This window comes from Chiloscyllium plagiosum, unplaced genomic scaffold (assembly GCF_037043375.1).
Source record: "Chiloscyllium plagiosum isolate Xiang-an unplaced genomic scaffold, Cpla_swu_hap1 HiC_scaffold_46, whole genome shotgun sequence".
Lineage (NCBI taxonomy): Eukaryota > Metazoa > Chordata > Chondrichthyes > Orectolobiformes > Hemiscylliidae > Chiloscyllium > Chiloscyllium plagiosum.
Window position 1 is genome coordinate 7,216,890 of NW_028270184.1, and position 21,715 is coordinate 7,238,604.

Consider the following 21,715-nt stretch of genomic DNA (forward strand, 5'->3'; position numbering starts at 1 on the left):
GTGACTTTATAGAGGTTTATAAAATCACGAAGGGCATGGATAGGGTGAATAGCCAAGATATTTTTCCCAAGAGTGAGGGTGTCCTAAACTAGAGGACATAGGCTTAAGGTGAGAGGGTAAACATTTAAAAGGGATCGAAAGGGCAGACTTTTTCATGCATTGGGTGGTGGGTGTATGGAATGAGCTGCCAGAGGAAGTGGTGGAGGCTGGTACAATGACAACATTTAAAAGGCATCTGGATGGGTACGTGAATAGGAAGGGTTTGGAGGGATATGGGCCAAGTGCAGGCAGGCGGGATTAGATTGGGTTTGGATATTTGGTCGGCATGAACGAGATGGGCTGAAGGGTCTATTTCGGTGCCGCACGTCTCTGTGACAGCCAGCCAATAATGAATTGACAAGCAGAAACCTTAGTCAAGGCCGTTCCTCCAGATTGGCACTGGGTCCCCAATGATGGAACTGAGTGTGTTCATGAACAAAAGACCCAAAGAACCACAGATGATGGACAAAGCAGGAACTGTTTCAGAAACTCAGCAGGTCTGGCAGCGTCTGTGGAGAAAGAGCTGAGTTAATGTTTCGAGTCCAGCACTGCAAGACCTGCTGAGTTTTTCCAGCAATTCTAGTTGGTGTTGAGGAATATTGGAAACTAACTGAGACGGTTGTGGGCAATCTATGTTAAAATACCATTCACGACCCGACCTTATGAGTGGGTTTACGCCCGAAACATTGATTCTCCTGCTCTTCAGATGCTGCCTGACCTGTTGTGCTTTCCTAGCGCCACAGTTTTTGATTTATGCATGGTAATCTTTAGCTCAACATTCAGGAAAACAGGTTGGTGGGGCTAGGTTGTAAGAATAAAACATTGTTGCTGTGAGAGTTTAAAGCTGCAACACTCTGCGCCAATAGCTGTCAGTTCTGGTTACTCAGTTATATTAAGCTGGAGATGGTACAGAAGAGACTTAACAGGATGTTGCGGGGTATGGGGGGGGGTGGTGGTTTGAGTTATAAGGAGAGGCTGGTTAGGCTGGGACTTTTTTTCACTGGAGTGTAGGAGTTTGAGAGGCGACATTATAAAAGTTTATAAAATAATGAAGGGTATAGATAGTATTAATGGTTTTCCCTAGGATGGAGGATTTCAAGACTAGGGGCACATTTTTAAGGTGACAGGATAAAGATTTTAAAAAGACACAAGGGACAAACCTTTTACACAGAGGGTGGCTTGTGTGTGGAATGAACTTCCAGAGGAAGTGGTGCTTGTGGGTACAATTACAACGTTTAAAAGACATTTGGATAGCTACATGAATAGGAAAGGGTTTGGAGGGATATTGGCCAGAAGCAGGCAGCTGGGACTAGTTTAGTTTGGGATCATGGTCGACACAGACTGGTTGGACAGGAATTCCTGATGAAGAGCGTATGCTCGAAACATCGACTCTCCTGCTCCTTGGATTCTGCCTGACCAGCTGAGCTTTTCCAGCACCACACTTTTCAACTCTATTTAAGCCCATGTCTCTACAAACAGTAGGCAACACACAGCAAACGGGTGAATGACTCACCAGTATCATTACATTGCACTGTTAGAACATACAACATACAGCATTACAACGCAGTACAGGCACTTCGGCCCTCGATGCTGTGCCGACCTGTGAAACCGAGCTGAAGCCTACACTATTCCATTATCATCCATATGTTTATCCAATGACTGCAGTGCGTTCCACACCCCTACAAGTCTCTGAATAAAGAATCTATCTTTGACATCTGTTCTATTATCTATCAGCCCTCAGTTTAAAACTATGTCCCCTCGTGCTAGCCATCACCATCTGAGGGAAAAGGCTCTCATTGATAAACCGTAAATAATCCTCTCATCATCTTGTATGTCTCTATTAAGTCACCTCTCAACCTTCTTCTCTAACAAAAACAGCCTCAAGTCCCTCAGCCTTTCCTCATAAGACCATCCCTCCATACCAGGCAACATCCTGCTAAATCTCCTCTGCACCCTTTCCAAAGCTTCCACATCCTTCCTATAATGCAGCGACCAGAACTTTACGCAGTACTCCAAGTGCGGCCGCACCAGGGTTTTGTGCAGATGCCACATGACCTCACGGCTCCGAAACTCAATCCCCCTACCAATAAAAGCTGACATAACTGTGTGGAGTTTGCACGTTCTCCCCGTGTCTGCGTGGGTTTCCTCCGGGTGCTCCGGTTTCCTCCCACCATCCAAAGATGTGCAGGGTCAGGTGAATTGGCCATACTAAATTGTCTGTAGTGTTAGGTAAGGGGTAAATGTAGGGGTATGGGTGGGTTTCGCTTTGGCGAGTCGGTGTGGACTTGTTGGGCCGAAGGGCCTGTTTCCACACTGTAATCTAATCTAAACTGTATGCCTTCTTAACAACCCTACCAATCTGGGTGGCAACTTTCAGAGATCTTTCTGCTCATCCACACTACTAAGAATCTTACTATTAGCCCAGTACTCTGCATTCCTGTTATTCCTTCCAAAGTGAATCACTTCACACTTTTCCACATTAAACTCCAGCCCAGCTCTGCAGCTTATCTATGCTCCTCTGTAACCTACAACATCCTTCCACACTGTCCACAACTCCATCGGCTTTAGTGTCATCCAAACTTTACTAACCCTTTTACACCCTCATCCAGGTCATTTATAAAAATGAAAAACAGCAGTGTCCCCAAAACAGATCCTTGCAGTACACCACTAGTAACTGAACTCCAGGATGGACATTTCCCATCAACCACCATCCTCTGTCTTCTTTGAGCTCGCCAATTTCTGATCCAAATCGCTCTATCACCTTCAAGCCCAAACCTCTGTATTTTCTGTAACACCTTACTGAAATCCATATACACCACATCAACCACTTTACCCTCATCCACCTGTTTGGTCACCTTCTCAAAGAATCTCAAAGGTTTCACCTTCACAAAACCATGTTGACTATCCCTAATCAAATGATTCCTGTCTAGATGATTATAAATCCCATCTCTTATAATCCTTTTCAACACCTTACCCACAACCGGAGTAAGGCTCCCTGGTCTATAATTACCAGGGCTGTCTCTACTCCCCTTCTTGAACAAGGAGACAACATTTGCTACCCTCCAGTCTTCTGGCACTATTCCTGTAGACAATGACGACATAAAGATCAAAGCCAAGTGCTCTGCAATCTACTCCCTAGCTTCCCAGAGAATCCTAGGATAAATCCCATCTGGCCCAGGGGACTTATCTATTTTCACACTTTCCAGAACTACTAACTCCTCCTCGTTATGAACCTCAATCCTGTCTCGTCCAGTAGCCTGTTTCTCAGTATTCTCCTTTGCAACATTGTCTTTTCTCTCTGTGAATACTGACAAAAAATATTCATTTAGCTCCTCTCCTATGTCTTCGAACTCCACGCACAACTTTCCATTACTGTCCTTGACAGGCCCTAATCTTACTCTAGTCATTCTTTTATTCCTGACATAGCTATAGAAGGCTTTAGGGTTTTTCTTGATCCTACCTTGCAAAAACTTCTCATGTCCTCTCCTGGCTCTTCTTAGCTCCCTCTTTAGGTCCAGCATGGCTAACTTGTAACACTCAAGCGCCCTGAGCCTTCACGCCTCATCTTTACATGAACCTCCTTCTTCCTCTTGACAAAATATTCAACTTCTTTAGTAAACACTGGTTCCCTCGCTCAACTACTTCCTCCCTGCCTGACAGGTACATACTTATCAAGGACACGCAGTAACTATCCCTGGATGCTCCACATTTCAGTTGTGCCCATTCCCTGCCGTTTCCTTTCCCATCCTATGCATCCTAAATCTTGCCTAATTTCATCCTAATTGCCTACCCCCCAGCTATAATCCTTGCCCTGTGGTATATATCTATTCCTCTCCATCGCTAAAGTAAACTTAACCGAATTGTGGTCACTATCACCAAACTGCTCACCTATCTCCAAATCTAATGCCTGTTAAACATGCAAAACTACTCTTTCCTTTCCGCTGAATTTGACCCTGTCTTTGCCATTGACAGGTTCGGGAGGCGGAGTCTCCTGCTGTGGTCCCACTTCCAGATGGCAGTGTCGGGAACCTGCGCTGCGTTCTCCTCCTCCTATCCCTTGCTCTGCTTCTGGAGGTTTCTCTGTGGGATGGCAACATCGGGGCTGATCCTCAACGCTTTCTCCCTGCGTAAGTGAAATGTGCTCCACATCGTGTCGGTGCCACATGGGCTCTCATCAGAGAACTCTCTAACGACGCCTTCAAACACACACCTATTCCCACCACCCATCCAGTAAAAGCAATAACAATATCCCCGAGGTGCTCACAGGCTTGCTGAGTACTAAAGCAGATCAAATCTTATTTTGGACGCCCTTGACTTAATTCAGCATTCTGTCTCTTTCTCTCTGTCCCTCACCAACTGTTCTCTCTGTGCAAAAGAAAGTAGGCAGCACGTCAATCTCAGTATCTTCGCTCATCTAAAGCTTCTATTCAATTAGCCTTCCAACTTGGCACTGCCCTCATGACCTGTCCTACCCATCCATCTTCCTTCCAACCTATCCGCTCCACCCTCCTCTCAGACCTATAACCATTACCCCCCACCTCCATCTACCTATCACATTCTTAGCTACTTTCCCCCCAGCTCCACCCCCCCCTCTCATTTATCGCTCCACCCCCTCGGCTCACCAGCCTCATTCCTGATGAAGGGCTTAGGCCCGAGACGTCGATTCTCCTGCTCCTCGGATGCTGCCTGACCTGCTGTGCTTCTCCAGCACCACACACTCTCGACTCTGATCTCCAGCCTCCGCAGTCCTCACTTTCTCCTAAAGTTTCCCTTCAGACGAGCTATTAACCGCCGCATGTGATCCTGACAGTGTCAGGCCATCCTTACTTCCTGAAATAGTCAAATCCCATTGTATGACTCGCTTGAGGGCCCTCTTGTGGTGCAGAGACAGTGTCCCTCTCCCTGGACCAAGGGTTCAAGTCCCACCCGTTCCAGAGGTGTGTCATTAGGTCGCTGAGCAGGTTGGTTATAAAAATAGGTTAACAACAAAAATATATAAAGTTGTTTGATTTGAGCGACCAGATTCAATCTCCGATGGAGAAATGATTTTCAGAATATAGCGGTGCTTTACTTCTTGTTGAATCCGGAAGATTCTATCAAGGGGAGTGCACCTCTTGACAACCTTCTGGTGATGTACATCGGCTTCTCATCTTTGTAATTCACTTCCAAAGGATATCAGTGCAAACCAAGTAATATCCTTTGAGGAGGTGTTTTTGAGGGAATGAATCATACTGTCACCTGCACTTTAGAGTGAAAAATATAGTAAAATACAGTAAACTGCTTTCATTGTTGGTCATGATAAACAGACAAGGTCTTTTCCCTGGGGTGGGGGAGTCCAGAACTAAAGATTCAGGGTGAAAGGGGAAAGATATAAAAAGGACCTGAGGGGCAACTTTTTCACACAGAGGGTGGTGCGTGTGTGGAATGAGCTGCCAGAGGAAGTGGTGGAGGCTGGTACAATGACAACATTTAAAAGGCATCTGGATGGGTATGTGAATAGGAAGGGTTTAGAGGGATATGGGTCAAGTGCTGGCAAATGGGACTAGATTAGTTTAGGATATCTGGTCGGCATGAACGGGTTGGACTGAAGGGTCTGTTTCTGTGCTGTACATCTCTATGACACGATGACTATGATTCAGGCATCATTTTGAATAGTTTAGGAATAAATAAAACAAAAAGATACATTTGTTTTGCCGAGAACACAGGAGGTTGAGGAGGCAGCCTGACAGAGGTTTATAAGATTGTGAATGGCATGGATAGAGTGGAAAATAGAGGTTTTTTCCTAGGGTAGAGGAGTTAGTTACCAGGTTCAAGGTGTGGGGGAGGGGATGTTTCAAAGAGATGTGCGAGGCAAATTTTTCACACAAAGGGTGGTGAATGCCTGGAACGTGCTGCCAGGAGAGATGGTGGAAGCAGACACAATAGCAGCATTCAAGAAGCACCTGGGATAGGAAGGGAATAGAGGGATACGGATCCTGTGAGCAAAGACAGTTTTAGTATGGATGGGCAAAATGTGTTGGTGCAGGCTTGGAGGGCCGAAGGGCCTGTATTGTTATATAGTCATACAGCCATACAGTACGGAAACAGACTCTTCAGTTCAACCAGTCCATGTCAAACATAATCCCAAACTACATTAGTCGCACCTGCCTGTTCCTGACGAAGGAGCAGTGCTCTGAAAGCTTGTGATTTCAAATAAACCTGCTGGACTATAACCTGGTGTCATGTGACTTCTGACAATCTCTGATGTCAAGAATGGAAGAACTTTCAATTTGTGTCCGAGCCTCCCACCTCCTTTATAGGAGCAAATGCTATGAAAATCCATTCAATCCTGACTACTCACTTCTGACACCGTGCGTGTGAAAAATACTCATCATTAACACTTTTACTAAAAAAAAGATTAGATTGCAAGTATTGCGAGCTACAATGGATTTCTCCCGAAGTTTCCTTTAAAAGTGAGAAGTGTGGTGATTGGCGAGTCAGAGTGGAGCAGGAAAAAGCACAGCAGGCCAAGCAGCATCAGAGGAGGAAGGGGATTTGACGTTTCAGGCTGGAACCTTTCATCTGTCCTGAAACATCGGCTGCCCTTCTCCTCTCCAATCTGAGTCACTGTTTGTCAACTTCAGTAACGGCACAACCAGTGTCTTTAATTCAGTGCCCTGAATCCATTTTTGTCTTCCTTCTAGGGGTTGAATGGATCCCAACAAGATTTCGAACCTCTGTTGAAATGATTAGTAATTACGTTTACACTACTGGTCAAATGACCCTGGCTGCTGTAGCTTACGGAATCCAACACTGGCGCTGGATTCAGTTGACACTCTCTGTACCATTTTCCGTCTTCTTCTTTTATTCCTGGTAAAGTCAAAAATTATTGATCTCTTTTACGACCTGGAGAACAAATGGTCTGTCAGTACATATTAGGGTAAGGTTAGATGGAATGCGGGAAGGGATAACTAGATGAAATGATGTGAGTGACAAGAACAAAGAACTTTTAGAAACCACGTACGGGGATTTTCTTAAAGCGCAAAAAGGTAGAACTTAGAAGTCATGCTTTCTGGTTGGTCTTCCACCAATATTTGGAAAAGGGGACGAGCGTGCTCAGAAATATTGAAAAGGCAAATGAATGACAAACAACATGGTGCAACAACATGAATGGTGTGGTGGCTCAGCGGTTAGCACTCCTGCCTCACATCCGTAGGGATCTGGGTTCAATTCTACTCTTGGGTGACTGTCTGTGTGGAGTTTGCCCGTTGACTGCGTGGGGTGTGCTCTGGTTTTTCTCCCACACTCTTAAAACATAGGAGCAGAAATTTAGGCTATTCAGCCCATCGAGTATGCTCCACCATTCAATTGTGGCTGATAAGATTCTCAACCCCATTATCCCTTGACATTCAAGAACCTATCTATCTCAGTCTTAAACGTATTCAATGACCTGACTATTGCTCTCTGTGGCAATGAATTAAAATTTGTGTAGGTTAGGGTGGATTGGCCATGCTGGGATGTGCAGGCGAGGTGGGTTATGAGGTGTCCTCATTCCTGATGAATGGCTTTTGCCCGAAACGTCAATTTTCCTGCTCCTCGGATGCTGCCTGACCTGCTGTGCTTTTCCAGCACCACACTCTTGACTCTAATCTCCAGCATCTGCAGTCACCACTCTTGCCTAGGTGGGTTAGCCGTGGGGAACGCAGGGATAGGGAAGTGAGACGGGTCTGGGTGGGATGCTATTGGGAAGGTCGGTGTGGACTCAATCGCTGGAATGGCCTGCTTCCTCGCTGCAGGGATTCCATGATCCTAAGGAAAATAATGTGTTTGCATAGAAAACCAAGATATTAATTAGATTAGATTAGATTCCCTACAGTGTGGAAGCAGGCCCTTCAGCCCAACAAGTCCACACCGACCCTCCGAAGAGTAACCCACCCAGACCCATTCCCTATATTTACCCCTGACTAATGCACCTATCACTATGGGCAATTTAGCACGGCCAATTCACCTGACCTGCACATCTTTGGACTCCACAATAAAGTTCAATAAGATCTTTTTGCGGACTCAGCTCCACTAACCCGTCCACTCACCCAAACCCTTGATTCATTTACTGTTCAAAAATCTATCTATCTTTGTCTTAAAAACATTTAATGAGGTTGCCTCACTGGGCAGAGAATTCCATACATTCGCAATCCTTTGGGTGAAGACATTCCTCCTCAACTCAGTCCTAAGTCTTCTCCTTCTTACTTTGAGATGCTATGTCCCCTACCTCTAGTTTCACGTGCCAGTGGAAACAACCTCTCTGCTTCTGCTTTCTGTTCCCTTCATGTTTCTATGAGATCTCCCCTCGTTCTTATAAATTCCAATGAGTATGATCCCAGTCTACTCAATCTCTCCTCATACGCCAATCCTCTCAATTCCAGAATCAACCTGGTGAACCTCCTCTGCGCCAGTGCCAGTAGATTCTTTCTCAAGTAAGGAGACCAAAACTGTTCACAGTACTCCAGATATGGCCTCACCAGCACCCTGTAAAGCTGCAGAATGTGCTCCCTGTTTACAAACTCCATCTCTCTGGCAATGAAGGACAGTATTCCATTTACTAGAGGAACAATTTGTTATGAAGGACCACAGGGGAGTAGGGATAATGTGACTCCGTGGAGGTTAGAAAGCTTCTTTCGTTAGACAACTGTGACATCAAAGAACAAAGGTCAGCGAAAGCTACATCCTGGACATGCAGGTCTACAAAAGACAGAGGACAACTTGATCTGTGGAGAGATATGAGGCGAAGAGAAAGGAGGAACAAAAATGTTTTAATGAGAAACTTCTATAGAGGGAAGCATTGACTTGTAAATTTCAGTAGTTTGAGGTCAGAGTGACCTAGTGTTTAACGTTCAGTAGCAGAAACACTTCATTTTGAAAATGTTCAAGAAATGGAAATCATAAAAAAGCAGGAGACAGGTAGAAGGGGCTAAGTTCTTGAAACCAAATCATAGAAACCCCTACAGTGTCTAGGGATGTGCAGGCGGGGTGGATTAGCCAAGGCTGAAAATGTGTTGCTGGAAAAGCGCAGCAGGTCAGGCAGCATCCAGGGAACAGGAGAATCGACGTTTCGGGCATAAGCCCTTCTTCAGGAATGAGGAAAGTTTGTCCAGCAGGCTAAGGTAAAAGGTAGGGAGGAGGGACTTGGGGGAGGGGTGTCGGAAATGTGATAGGTGGAAAGAGGTCAAGGTGAGGGTGATAGGTCAGACTGGGGTGGGGGTGGAGAGGTCAGGAAGAAGATTGCAGGTTAGGAAGGCGGTGCTGAATTCGATGGATTTGACTGAGACAAGGTGGGGGGAGGGGAAATGAGGAAACTGGTGAAATCCGAGTTCATCCCTTGTGGTTGGAGGGTTCCTAGGCGGAAGATGAGGCGCTCTTCCTCCAACCGTCGTTTTGTTGTGGTCTGGCGATGGAGGAGTCCAAAGACCTGCATATCCTTGGTGGAGTGGGAGGGGGAGTTGAAATGTTGAGCCACAGGGTGGTTGGGTTGGTTGGTCCAGGTGTCCCAGAGGTGTTCTCTGAAACGCTCCACAAGTAGCCGGCCTGTCTCCCCAATATAGAGGAGGCCACATCGGGTGCAGAGGATGCAATCGATGATGTGTGTGGAGGTGCAGGTGAATCTGTGGCGGATATGGAAGTTTGATTAGCCAAGGGAAATGCAGGGTTATAGGGTAGAATGATGTCTTTGGGTGGAATGCTCTTCAGAGAGTTGGTTTGGACTCAGTGGGGCAAAGGGCCTGTTTCCACCGCTCAGGGATTCTATGAAGTTAAGACCTAGGCAGCAGTGTTTTGGATGACCTCAAGTTTATGTGTGATACAACTTGGGGGTCCTGCCTAGAATGAGTTAAAATAATCAACTATAAAGATATGATGTGGAGGTGCCAGTGTTGGACTGGAGTGGACAAAGTCAGGAATCACATGACACCACGTTATAGTGAATCAGGCTTATTAGATATCACAAGCTTTCGGAGCACTGCCCCTTCACCTGACAAAAGGGCTGCATTCCAACAGTTTATGATTTCAAATAAATCTGTTGGACTAAAACCTGGTGTCATGTGACTTCTAACTAGAAAGACAACAGAAGTAACACTGAGAGATTCAGTGGCAGACTGGTTAAAAGTCTTGCTCATTAGAATTTAACCTCAAAACGTAAGATGAGCTAAAAATACATTCAAGTTGAAATTCATAGTTTTATTTTTAATTGCAGTATGGTTTGTGTCTCTCAGTATAATATAGTTTGTCGTAAAATGCACTCCTGAAAGCCCAGTGGGTGATGGGACAGGTATTGAACTAAGGAGGTCCTGGCTTTAATCGTCATCCTGTGTGAAATTATCCAGTCTCATCTGGGTCATGAGTAATAGTGCAACTATAATTAATCTTCATTTCCTTCAGATGGGAAGGGAAAGGATGTTTATTGCCACACTTGGTCAATTGAGCCCCACCAGAGTCATAGGGTCATAGAGATATACAGCACGGAAATAAGACCTTTTGGTCCAACTCGTCCATGCTGACCAGATACCCTAAATTAATGTAGTCCTATTTGCCAGCATTTGCCAGCATATCCCTCTAAACACTGACAATTCATGTAATTATCCAGATGCCTTTTAAATGTTGTCATTGAACCAGCCTCCACCGCTTCCTCTGGCAGCTCATTCCATACACGCACCACCCTCTGTGTGAAAAGGTTGCCTCTTAGGTCCCATTTAAATCTCTCCCCTCACACCGTATACCTATGCCCTCTAGTTATGGACTCCCCTAGCCTGGGGGAAAAGACCTTGACTATACACCCTATCCATGCCCCTGCCATAGGAAAGATGTTGTTAAACCTGAAATGGTACAGAAAAGATTTACAAGGATGTTGCTGGGGTTGGAGCATTTGAGCTGTAGGGAGAGGCTGAATAGGCTGGGGCTGTTTTCCTGGAGCGTAGGAGGCTGAAGGGTGACATTATCGAGGTTTATAAAATCACGAGGGGCACGGATAGGATGAATAGTCAGGTCTTTTTCCCTCGGTAGGGGAGTCCAAACTTAGAGGGTACAGGTTTAGGATGAGAGGGGGAAGGTTTAAAAGGGACCTGAGGAGTAATGGTTTCACACAGAGGGTGGTGTGTGGTCATCTGGATGGTTAATGAATTGAAAGGGTTGAGAGGGATATGGGCCAGATGATGGCAAATGGGACTAGATTAATTTAGGATATCTGAAGAAGTAACAAAGAGGATGGATGAGGGCAGAGCAGTGGATGCGATCCAAATGGACTTCAGTAAGATGTTCAACAAGGTTCCCCATAGGAGACTGGTTAGCAAGGTTGGATCTCATGAAATAAAGGGAGAACTAGCCATTTGGATATAGAACTGGCTCAAAGGTAGAAGATAGAGGGTGGTGGTGGAGGGTTGCTTTTCAGACTGGAGGTCTGTGACCAGTGGAGTGCCACAAGGATCGGTGCTGGGCCCTCTATTTTTTGTCATTTCTCTAAATGATTTTGATATGAACATAGCAGGGAGATGTTAGTAAGTTTGCAGATGACACCAAAATTAGAGGTGTAGTGGACAGCGAAGAAGGTTACCTCAGAGTACAATGGGATCTTGATTAGATGAGCCAATGGGCTTAGCAGTGGCAGATGAAGTTTAATTTAGATAAATGCGAGGTGCTGCATTTTGGAAAAGCAAATCAGAGCAGGACTTAAAAGCTTAATGGTAAGGTCCGAGGGAGTGTTGCTGAACAAAGAGACCTTGGAGTGTAGGTTCATTGTTCCTTGAAAGTTAAGTCACAGGTCGATAGGATATTGAAGCCTCCTTTATTGGTCAGCATATTGAGTATAGGAGTTGGGAGGTCATGTTGCAGCTGTACAGGGTATTGGTTAAGCCACTTTTGGAATACTACTTGCAATTCTGGTCTCCCTCCTATCGGAAGGATGTTGTGAAACTTGAAAGAGTTCAGAAAAGATTTACAAGGACGTTGCCAGGGTTGGAGGGTTTGAGCTACAGGGAGAGGCTGAATAGGCTGGGACTGTTTTCCCTGGGGCGTCGGAGGCTGAAGTGTGATCTTATAGTGATATATAAAATCATGAGGGGCATGGATAGGGTAAATGGACATCCCTGGGATGGGGATGTCCAGAAATAGAATGCATAGGTTTAGGGTTAGAGGGGAAAGTTATGAAAGGAATCTAAGTAGCAACATTGTCACACAGAGGGTGGTGTGTGTATGGAACGAGTTACCAGAGGAAGTGGTGGAGGCTGGTGCAATTGCAGCATTTAAAAGGCATCTGGACTGGACATGAATAGGAAGGGTTTAGAAGGATATGGGCCAAGTGCTGGCAAATGGGACTAGATTAGGTTAGGATATCTGCTCGGCACGGACGAGTTTAACTGAAGGGTCTGTTTCCGTGCTGTCCATCAAACCAATCTTAAAAAAAGCATCCCACCCGGACTCATTCCATCCCTGTATTTCCCATAGTTAATCCACCTCACCTATATATCGTTGGACTGTGGAAAGAAACCAGTGTACCCAGCAGAAACCCACACAAACATGGGGAGATCATGCAAACTCCATACAGACAGTCACCCGAGGGTGGATTCGAACCTGGGTCCCTGGTGCTGTGAGGGAGCAGTACTAATGGCCGAGCCACCATACCACCCCACATTCAGTTGGTTCCAGAGGACTGAAAGTTAGGGATAAGATCATTGATCAAAGTTTGATCCTTTGGAACTGAGCAATTTTGTCAGGTCTGTATTTAGATGAAATTAACTCGGAATTGATCTGAAGTACAGTACAGTTGTTCAGCTGTGGAACTCTACAGGATATAAATGTCGCTAAAGCTCTCTTTGCAATTAAATTGGAGGAAGAAAGTTCAACTCTAAATGGAATAGTTACCTATTTAACTTCTGGTGCAATCAAAGATTCATAAACCCATACGAAACATGAAGAGGAGTAGGCCACTCAGCCCTTGAGTCTGCTCCGCCATTCAACAGGATCCGACATTCCTCACATCCACTTCCCTGCCCTTTTCCCCATAACCCTCGATTCCCCGACCGATCAAGAATCCATCTATCAGCCTTGAACATACACAAGGCCCACAATTCTCTGTGGCAAGGAGTCCCAACTCTCTGAGAGAGGAAACCCCTCCTTATCTCAGCCTTAAATTGTTGCCCCTCAATTCCGAGACTTTGCCCTCTGGTCCTGGACCTTCCCATCAGGGGGAACATCCTCTCAGCATTGACCCTGTCAAGCCCCTTAAGAATCCTATACATTCCAATGAGACCGCCTCTCACTCTACTGAATGAATTAGCAATGAACCAGCTCAGACCTGTCCACTTGTGCCAGAACCTTCATGATTGAAGGCATCAACTGAGGATAGAATAAAGTCTTCCTGGGATTCTCTCGTAACTGGCATTCCAATCAATGCTCAGAAATGAAGATCATTACTCTGTCATTTGTACACACCACTGCTGAAGTAAACTTCCTAACTCCAGGAAGGTTTGGCGAAGGAGGGATAATGGAAATAAAGGAGAAGTGTTGTTGAGTGATGAGAATGGCTCCTGCCTTGTTATTGCAATGATGTTTAGCTATCAATTAAAGTAGCTCCAGTGCTATGGTGTCCACTTATATCACCTAGAATTACTTGAGAGAATGTTTTACCGTGGAGGTAATAATCCCTGGGTATGTGTGTGTGGTCCTTGTCACAAGGTGGTTGCCAGAATCTGCTCGTTGGCTCATTCTGAACGACAAGGCTGACGTCGCTCTAGAACAGCTCAGGAGGGTAGCCAAGACAAACGGCAAGGAGGTTAAAGGGAAAGAACTCACTCTCGAAGTAAGTGATGACGTCACACACGATGTTTTACGCGGAGTACAAGAGCTCACTACTCTTTGCAATTCTGACACAGGTAGAGGTACAGAGGGTGGCAGGGTGCAGAGAAGCATCCATTCTGGCTGACAATTAAGACTTAACACACAGACCCCCGAGCTCAGGAAGCTGGGGATTGTCAGAGACTGGAGAGTAATAAGGATGAGAGAAAGAGGGAAGGCAAAACAGAGAAAAACATAACTATCACCGACCCTATTACAAGAAGAGATCCAAACAGGAGACAAGTGGAAAAGTTATCCAAAGTGCTTCCATAATCATACAATCCCTACAATGTGGAATTAGGCCATTTGGCCCATTGAGTCGACACTGACCCTCCAAAGGACATCCCACAAGAGCAGCCCCATCCCCCTACCCTATCCCTGCATTTCCCATGGCCAACCCACCCTAACCTGCACATCCCTGGACACTATGGGGCAATTTAGCACGGCCAACCCACCCTAACCTGCACATCCCTGGACACTATGGGGCAATTTAGCACGGCCAATCCACCCTAACCTGCACATCACTGGGCACTATGGGACAATTTAGCACGGCCAACCCACCCTAACCTGCACATCACTGGATACTATGGGACAATTTAGCACGGCCAATCCACCCTAACCTGCACATCACTGGGCACTATGGGACAATTTAGCACGGCCAATCCACCCTAACCTGCACATCACTGGGCACTATGGGACAATTTAGCACGGCCAATCCACCCTAACCTGCACATCACTGGACACTATGGGACAATTTAGCACGGCCAATCCACCCTAACCTGCACATCACTGGACACTATGGGACAATTTAGCACGGCCAATCCACCCTAACCTGCACATCACTGGACACTATGGGACAATTTAGCACGGCCAATCCACCCTAACCTGCACATCCCTGGGCACTATGGGACAATTTAGCACGGCCAATCCACCCTAACCTGCACATCCCTGGACACTATGGGACAATTTAGCACGGCCAATCCACCCTAACCTGCACATCTCTGGGCACTATGAGACAATTTAGCACGGCCAATCTACCCTAACCTGCACATCCCTGGGAACTATGGGACAGTTTAGCACGGCCAATCCACCCTGACCTGCACATCTCTGGACACTATAGGACAATTTAGCATGGCCAATCCACCCTGACCTTACATCTCTGGACACTGGGACAATTTAGTATGGCCAATCCACCCGAACCTGCACATCCCTGGGCACTATGGGACAATTAGCATAGCCAATCTACCCTAACCTACACATCCCTGGCCAGGATGGAGCAATTCAGCATGGCCAATCCATCTTAACCTACACATCCCTGGACACTATAGATTAGATTACTTTACTTTTTTAGATTACTTTACAGTGTGGAAACAGGCCGTTCGGCCCAACAAGTCCACACCGACCCGCCGAAGCGTAACCCACCCATACCCCTACATTTACCCCTTACCTAACACTACGGGCAATTTAGCATGGCCAATTCACCTGACCTGCACATCTTTGTACTGTGGGAGGAAACCGGAGCACCCGGAGAAAACCCACGCAGACACGGGGAGAACGTGCAAACTCCACACAGTCAGTCGCCTGAGGCGGGAATTGAACCCGGGTCTCAGGCGCTGTGAGGCAGCAGTGCTAACCACTGTGCCACCGTGCCGCCCTCTTATGGGACAATTTAGCACGGCCATTCCACCCTAACCTGCACACGGGGCAGCATGGTGGGTCAGTGGTTAGCACTGCTGCCTCACAGCACCAGGGTCCCAGGATTGATTCCAGCCTCGGGTGACTGTCTGCACATTCTGCCCGTGTCTGTGTGGGTTTCCTCCGGGTGCTCCGGTTTCCTCCCACACTCCAAAGATGTGCAGGTCAGGTTAATTGGCTGTCCTAAACTGCCCATAGTGCTACGTGCATTAGTCAGAGGGAAAATTAGTCTAGGTGGGTTACTCTTCGGAGGGTCGGTGTGAACTAGTTGGGCTGAAGAGCCTGTTTCCACACTGTAGGGAATCTAATCTAATCTAATCCCTGTACTCTATGGGACAATTTAGCATGGCCAATCCACCCTCATCTGCACATCTTTGGACTCTGGGAGGAAACCAGACCACGCCCACCCACAGCCAGACAGACACGGGGAGAATGTGCAGTCACCTGAGGCTGGAATCGAACCTGGGTTCCTGGCGCCGAGAGGCATTGCAGGATTTTCCCAGAAATTCCAGCCATAAGACTGATACCTGTAGCACTGACAGTCTGCTCAGTCATGACCAAAGATCAGGACAGCTTCCAGGAAATCATGTCTAAAGAAATAGTGACCATCGAATGTTCTCAATAGCTGGACAGATAAATTCAGTCTTTCCCAAGACATGAGGTAAATGATTTTTTATCTCAAAGAAAATTATTATTTCAGTGTAATTTGATTTGATTTGCTTTGCTTTATTTATTGCCACGTGTATTTTGTTACAAAACACAGTGAAAAGTGTTGCATAGTGTTGCCGCTCTCCAGTGCCATCTTAAACCACAGAAAAGTAAACTGAAACATAGAATATAAAGGGGAAAAAACTAAAAGAATAGTGTCCAATTTTACAGTCCTTCTTGTTAAGGGCTCGGTCATGGGCCGTGGGCCTGCTGGCCAGGCACAAGTCCCCTTCGCCACGCCACCACTGGAACGAAGGCCGTCACTCTTCAGCACCATCTTGCGTTCACCGACCCACTCATCACTGTTAGTCTTCACTGGATCTCACCAATGTAGATGCCACCAGATACCACACCGGCCCAAATTCAGCCAGCGCCATGTGTCTGCTTTGGGCCCACCTCACTGATATAGCAGCTGCCAATGCCATCATACTGGGCCCAAACCCACCTCCGACACCCGCCACCACGAGCCTGTGCCACTGGGCCTACTCGATTCCCTGCTGCTGGGCCCACTCAAGTCCTACCAGAGTCTACGCTGCTGCTCCTCCGTGATTCTGTGCAGCTGGGCCTACCAGAGTCCATGCTGCTGGGCCTACTCGAGTCCACAGTTGAGCCTACTCAAGTCTGCATGGCTGGGCCTACTCGAGTCTGCATGGCTGGGCCTACCAGAATCCATGTTGCTGGGCTTACTTCAGTCCACACTGCTGGGCCTACCGGAGTCCATGCTGCTGGGTTTACTCGAGTTCATACAGCTAGGCCTACTCAAGTCTGCACTGCTGGACCTACTCAAGTCTGCACTGCTGGGCCTAGTTGAGACCACACAGCTGGGCCTACTGGAGCCCCTGCTGCTGGGCCTACTCAGGTCCACGCCGCTGGGCCTATTCAAATCCACACTGCTGGATCTACCGGAGTCCATGTTTTGGGTCTACTTAAGTCTGTGCTGCTGGGCCTGCTCAAGTTCGTTATGCTGGGCCTACTCGCGTCCACACTGCTCGGTCTACTCAGGTCCACACTGCCGAATGTGTTAATAAAGGGGCTCGTGAAAATAAATTGGGAGGAGCCACTCGGTTAACATTTACTTAGAGAGTAAGCTTATTATGAATCTTGTGACAGTGGGTGCAGATGGCTGCCAACATCAGGAATATATAGATTATTGAGAATTATTTGACTGATAGCAAAGCATAGTTCCCCCCCCCTATTGTCCCAGATATTCTTTTAAACTTATTGCCTGTGTTTCTGGGTATGTTTGATGCCACATTTTGTTCTCAGAATTAACAGGGATTAACATTCTTCTGTCTTCCACACAAGCAAACCTTGGTAAGTGGCTCCTTCGTTTTTATTTTAGCGAAGTAAAATTTTAATTGAAATGGGACAGCTGCAGGCTAAAAAGGAAATAAAATTATTTGTTGTGCGTGGTTCGGTCATGGATCTAACACAGGGGTGAATGCTCGAGTGGAAGTTGCCATGCTTAGCGGTAATATCGTGGTGACACATGCATTGTGTGTGTTCTGTAGATTCTCAAGTCGAGTATGAAAGATGAGCAGCTAACTACCAAGAACAAGCACGGTGTACTGGACCTCTTCCGGACTCCTGTTATACGCAAGATAGCCTGTTGTACCATGCTTGCTTGGTAAATTATCAAAAAGATAGATTCTTTTACGTAGAATAGCAAATTTGAATAATGGATTCTCCATTTTTTTCTTTATTCATTTTGTGGGATGCGGGCATCGCCGGCTGGGCCCAGCATTTTTTTTCCCCAGTCCCAGGCTGCTCCCTTGAAAAGGTGGTGGTGAGGTGCCTTCTTGAACGACTGCAGCCTGTGTGTTGTGGGTTGACCCCCCAGTGCCCTGAGGGAGGATTTCGACCCAAGGAACGGCCAATATATTTCCAAGTCAGGATGGTGAGGGCTTGGAGGGGAACCTGCAGGGGGGGGTGCTGTTGCCATGTATCTGCTGCCCTGGACCTTCCAGATGGAAGTGATCGTGGGTTTGGAAATGGTAGTGATCGTAGTCTGAGGAGCCACGGGGAGTTGCTGCAGTGCGTCTTGTAGATGGTGCACACTGCCTGCTACTGAGCGTCGGGGGGTGGAGGGAGCGGGTGTTTGGGGATGTGGTGTCAATCAAATGGGAGCCTACTTTGTCCTGAATGGTGTTGAGCTTCTTGAGTGTTGTTAGAGCTGCCCCCCATCTAGGGCAAGTAGAGGGTATTCTGTCAGATTCCTGACTTGTACCTTTAGGATCTGATAGGGGGCAAACGATACCAGGGAGAATAATGGAGTGGAAACTAAAGGAAGAGAAACAGTCATGTAAACACTACGCATGCTCCAAATCAATTGACTGCAATTGCAGTTCTCTTGCCCATGTACTAGAATATATCAAACGGTGCCAATGGGTGATCCAGTTCTAAGACAAGCATGGAAGAAGGATTTGCAAGGCCTTAGTTATCAGAACTCAGAGTTGGAGCCATGGGCTTCAGAGAAGACGTTCCCATCTCCTGAACTCTTGCCCTTCCCAGTCAAAGGGATTAGAAGGTTGTAGAAGAAGCATTCTTCGTTCCTGGCATCTTCTGAACTGAAAGGAATGCAGGCAGAATATTCCATGGGGGTGTGGCTGCAACTGGGCACCTACTGCTCAGACTCAAAAGAATTGAGCGTAGGTTGTGAATCACCCTCCAACCTCATTTCCATAGTTGGGTCCATCCAACCCCACTTTGAAATTATTAGAACATAAGAACTGGGAGCAGGTGGAAGCCTTTCAGCCCCTGGAACCTGCTGCCCCGCTGATCTCATCACGGTCTTGGCTCAGTGGTTAGCACTGCTGCCTCAGAGCGCCAGGGACCTGGGTTCGATTCCACTCTAGGGTGACTGTCTGTGTGGAGTTTGCACATTCTCCCTGTGACTGTGTGGATTTCCTCCGGGTGCTCCTGTTTCCTCCCACAATCCAAAGATGTGCAGGCTAAGTGAATTGGCCATGCTAAATTGTCCCGTAGTGTTCAGGGATGTTTAGGTTAATTGCATTGGTCAGGCGTAAACGTAGAGTAATAGGGCAGGGGTCTGGGTGGGTTACTCTTCGGAGGGTCGGTGTGACCTTGTTGGGCCGAAGGGGCTATTTCCACACTGGAGGGATTCTATGAACTCCATTCTCCTGCCCTGCTCCTTTTAATCCCATTACTGATTAAAAACATGTCCACCTCCACGTGGAATTTGTTCATGTGAACCCCACAACATGCACACTCCAGGGGGGAAGAGGGGAGTGATTTCCACAGATTCACCGCCGCCACCTCACCCCCAACTTTGAGAGAAGTCATTCCTCTTCATGTCTGTTTTAAATCTTATCCTGAAGTGATGACTGCTCGTTCTGCATGAAGAAACATCCTCTCTACATCCACTTTGGAACATAGTATACACTCGAGTCAAAGTTGATCTCATGTCAAAGTCGAACCCCTATTTTTTAGATTAGATTAGATTACTCACAGTGTGGAAACAGGCCCTTCGGCCCAACAAGTCCACACCGACGCACAACCCACCCAGACCCATTCCCCTACGTTTACCCCTTCACCTAACAATTTAGCATGGCCAATTCACCTGACCTGCACATTTTTGGATTGTGGGAGGAAACCCACGCAGACACGGGAAGAATGTGCAAACTCCACACAGACAGTCGTCTGAGGCGGGAATTGAACCCGGGTCTCTGGCGCTGCAAGGCAGCAGTGCTAACCACCATGCCACCCAAAATATCTGGAATGTTCCACATATCTTGTGCAAAAGGCAACCCCAGTTCTTCACTGATAACAGACCAACATTTGTGAGTCAAGGTATTATCCTGTACTTAAATGTTACGAAGAGGAAATGATTTTTCTTTTGTGCTATGACGTGTTTTGTTGTACAATTTACACCAATTCGACGCAAAGGTTTAAGACGCATCAGGTCAGAGTCAGGTGATAACCTCCCTTTGTGTGCAGCTTAGCTTACTCTAATTCGTTGTGATTTTTTTTCTTTATTCATCTAGAGATCAATTGGACTTCTGCCAACAATATGGTATTTTGAGCTGTAGCATGAATTTCAGCCCCTCAAAAGTAGTAGCCATGTAATAGTCAACCTCATAAATTTAGCTTTAAAAATAGTGTAAACAATTCAACTTTTACACGACTATACATGGTATGTAAGGATTCTTTCTCTTCAAAAGAGAGACATTTTGAGGCCCGTTGCTCTGAAGCTGAAATAATAATCGGAACTGAGAAGGTGCAGAAAAAAATTGGATCTCAATATTACCTGAAATAATCTCGATGAAATGACACTCTCTTTTCACGGTTGTAGGTTTGCAACAGGTTTTGCCTATTACGGGTTAGCGATAGACCTGCAAGGATTCGGAGTTGATATTTACCTCATCCAGTTCATTTTTGGAGCCGTCGACGTTCCAGCGAAGTTTATTGGTTTCATTTCCATGAGTCTGATCGGAAGACGGTTCACACACAGCACATCCCTTATCCTCGCGGGGTGCGTGATTGTGGCGAACATCTTCGTCCCCAAAGGTGAGGGCTTATAATTACATCTGCTGTTCTCCCCCCTGCCTGGGTAAGAAAGAAATAAACTTCCATCCAGTCAAATGAACGTAAGAAATAGGAGTGGGAGTAGGCCATTTGGCCAATCGAGTCTGCTCCACCATTCAATAATATTATGGCCGACCTGTTTGTGGACTCAGCCCCACTTGCCCGGCCGCTCACCATAACTCTTAATTCTTTTTTTTTATAGATTTTTTATTAGAAATTTAACATTTTTACAAGTTTACAAAAATAAACAAAACTCTCAGATATAAACATTAATATACAATTAGCTCAAATATACAATAGCCAAAATTTGACAAAAAAAACAAAACAACAAAAAAAAACCCGAAAAGAAAAAAAAAACAAACAAACAAACAAAACTCAACTATCTACTAATCTAACCTACAACTAACCAGGGTGTATATTTAAGTCTCTTACATGCTCGGGATGTGTTAGCATCAGATATGATAAAACCCGTATTCGTGCGGGATTCCTCCCCCGAGGGGCCGCGGACCAGCCAGGTTTGTAATCTCAATTAAATAAAAGCCCTTGTTAGGATAGCCGAAATATCTGTATTTATGTAATTCAAAAAGGGCTGCCATATTTTATAAAATAATTCGGTCTTTCGGTGCACCATATTTGTAAGGAAGTCAAGGGGAATACATTCCATAATTAGTCTGTGCCAATTTGAAAGTCCAGGGGGGCCCTCCGCCACCCAGTTCATCAAAATATTTTTCCTTGCACAAAAAGAAAGAATAGAAAATAGTCTCTTCCCGTACGTGTCCAGGGAGGGAAAGTTCGAAAAGCCCAAGAGGAGAGATACGGGGTCCACTTTTATATCCGTTCCTAAAATTTCTGTCAGGGTACTTGCTACTTT

General features: G+C 46.2%; 1 protein-coding gene across 3 annotated transcripts in view; it reads left to right on the forward strand.

Annotated features, from left to right (window-relative positions):
• LOC122543859 (solute carrier family 22 member 6-A-like) overlaps nucleotides 1–21,715 on the forward strand; it is a 76,865-nt gene that overhangs the window by 13,934 nt on the left and 41,216 nt on the right. For 2 of the 3 annotated variants that reach the window (XM_087983706.1, XM_043682715.2), the window contains exons 3-7: nucleotides 4,012–4,166; nucleotides 6,723–6,891; nucleotides 13,738–13,861; nucleotides 17,811–17,926; nucleotides 20,612–20,826. In XM_087983706.1, the coding sequence (XP_087839832.1) occupies nucleotides 4,012–4,166; nucleotides 6,723–6,891; nucleotides 13,738–13,861; nucleotides 17,811–17,926; nucleotides 20,612–20,826 (779 nt within the window). The remainder of the gene's footprint in view (nucleotides 1–4,011; nucleotides 4,167–6,722; nucleotides 6,892–13,737; nucleotides 13,862–17,810; nucleotides 17,927–20,611; nucleotides 20,827–21,715) is intronic. The other variant, XM_043682716.2, reaches the window with a different exon arrangement.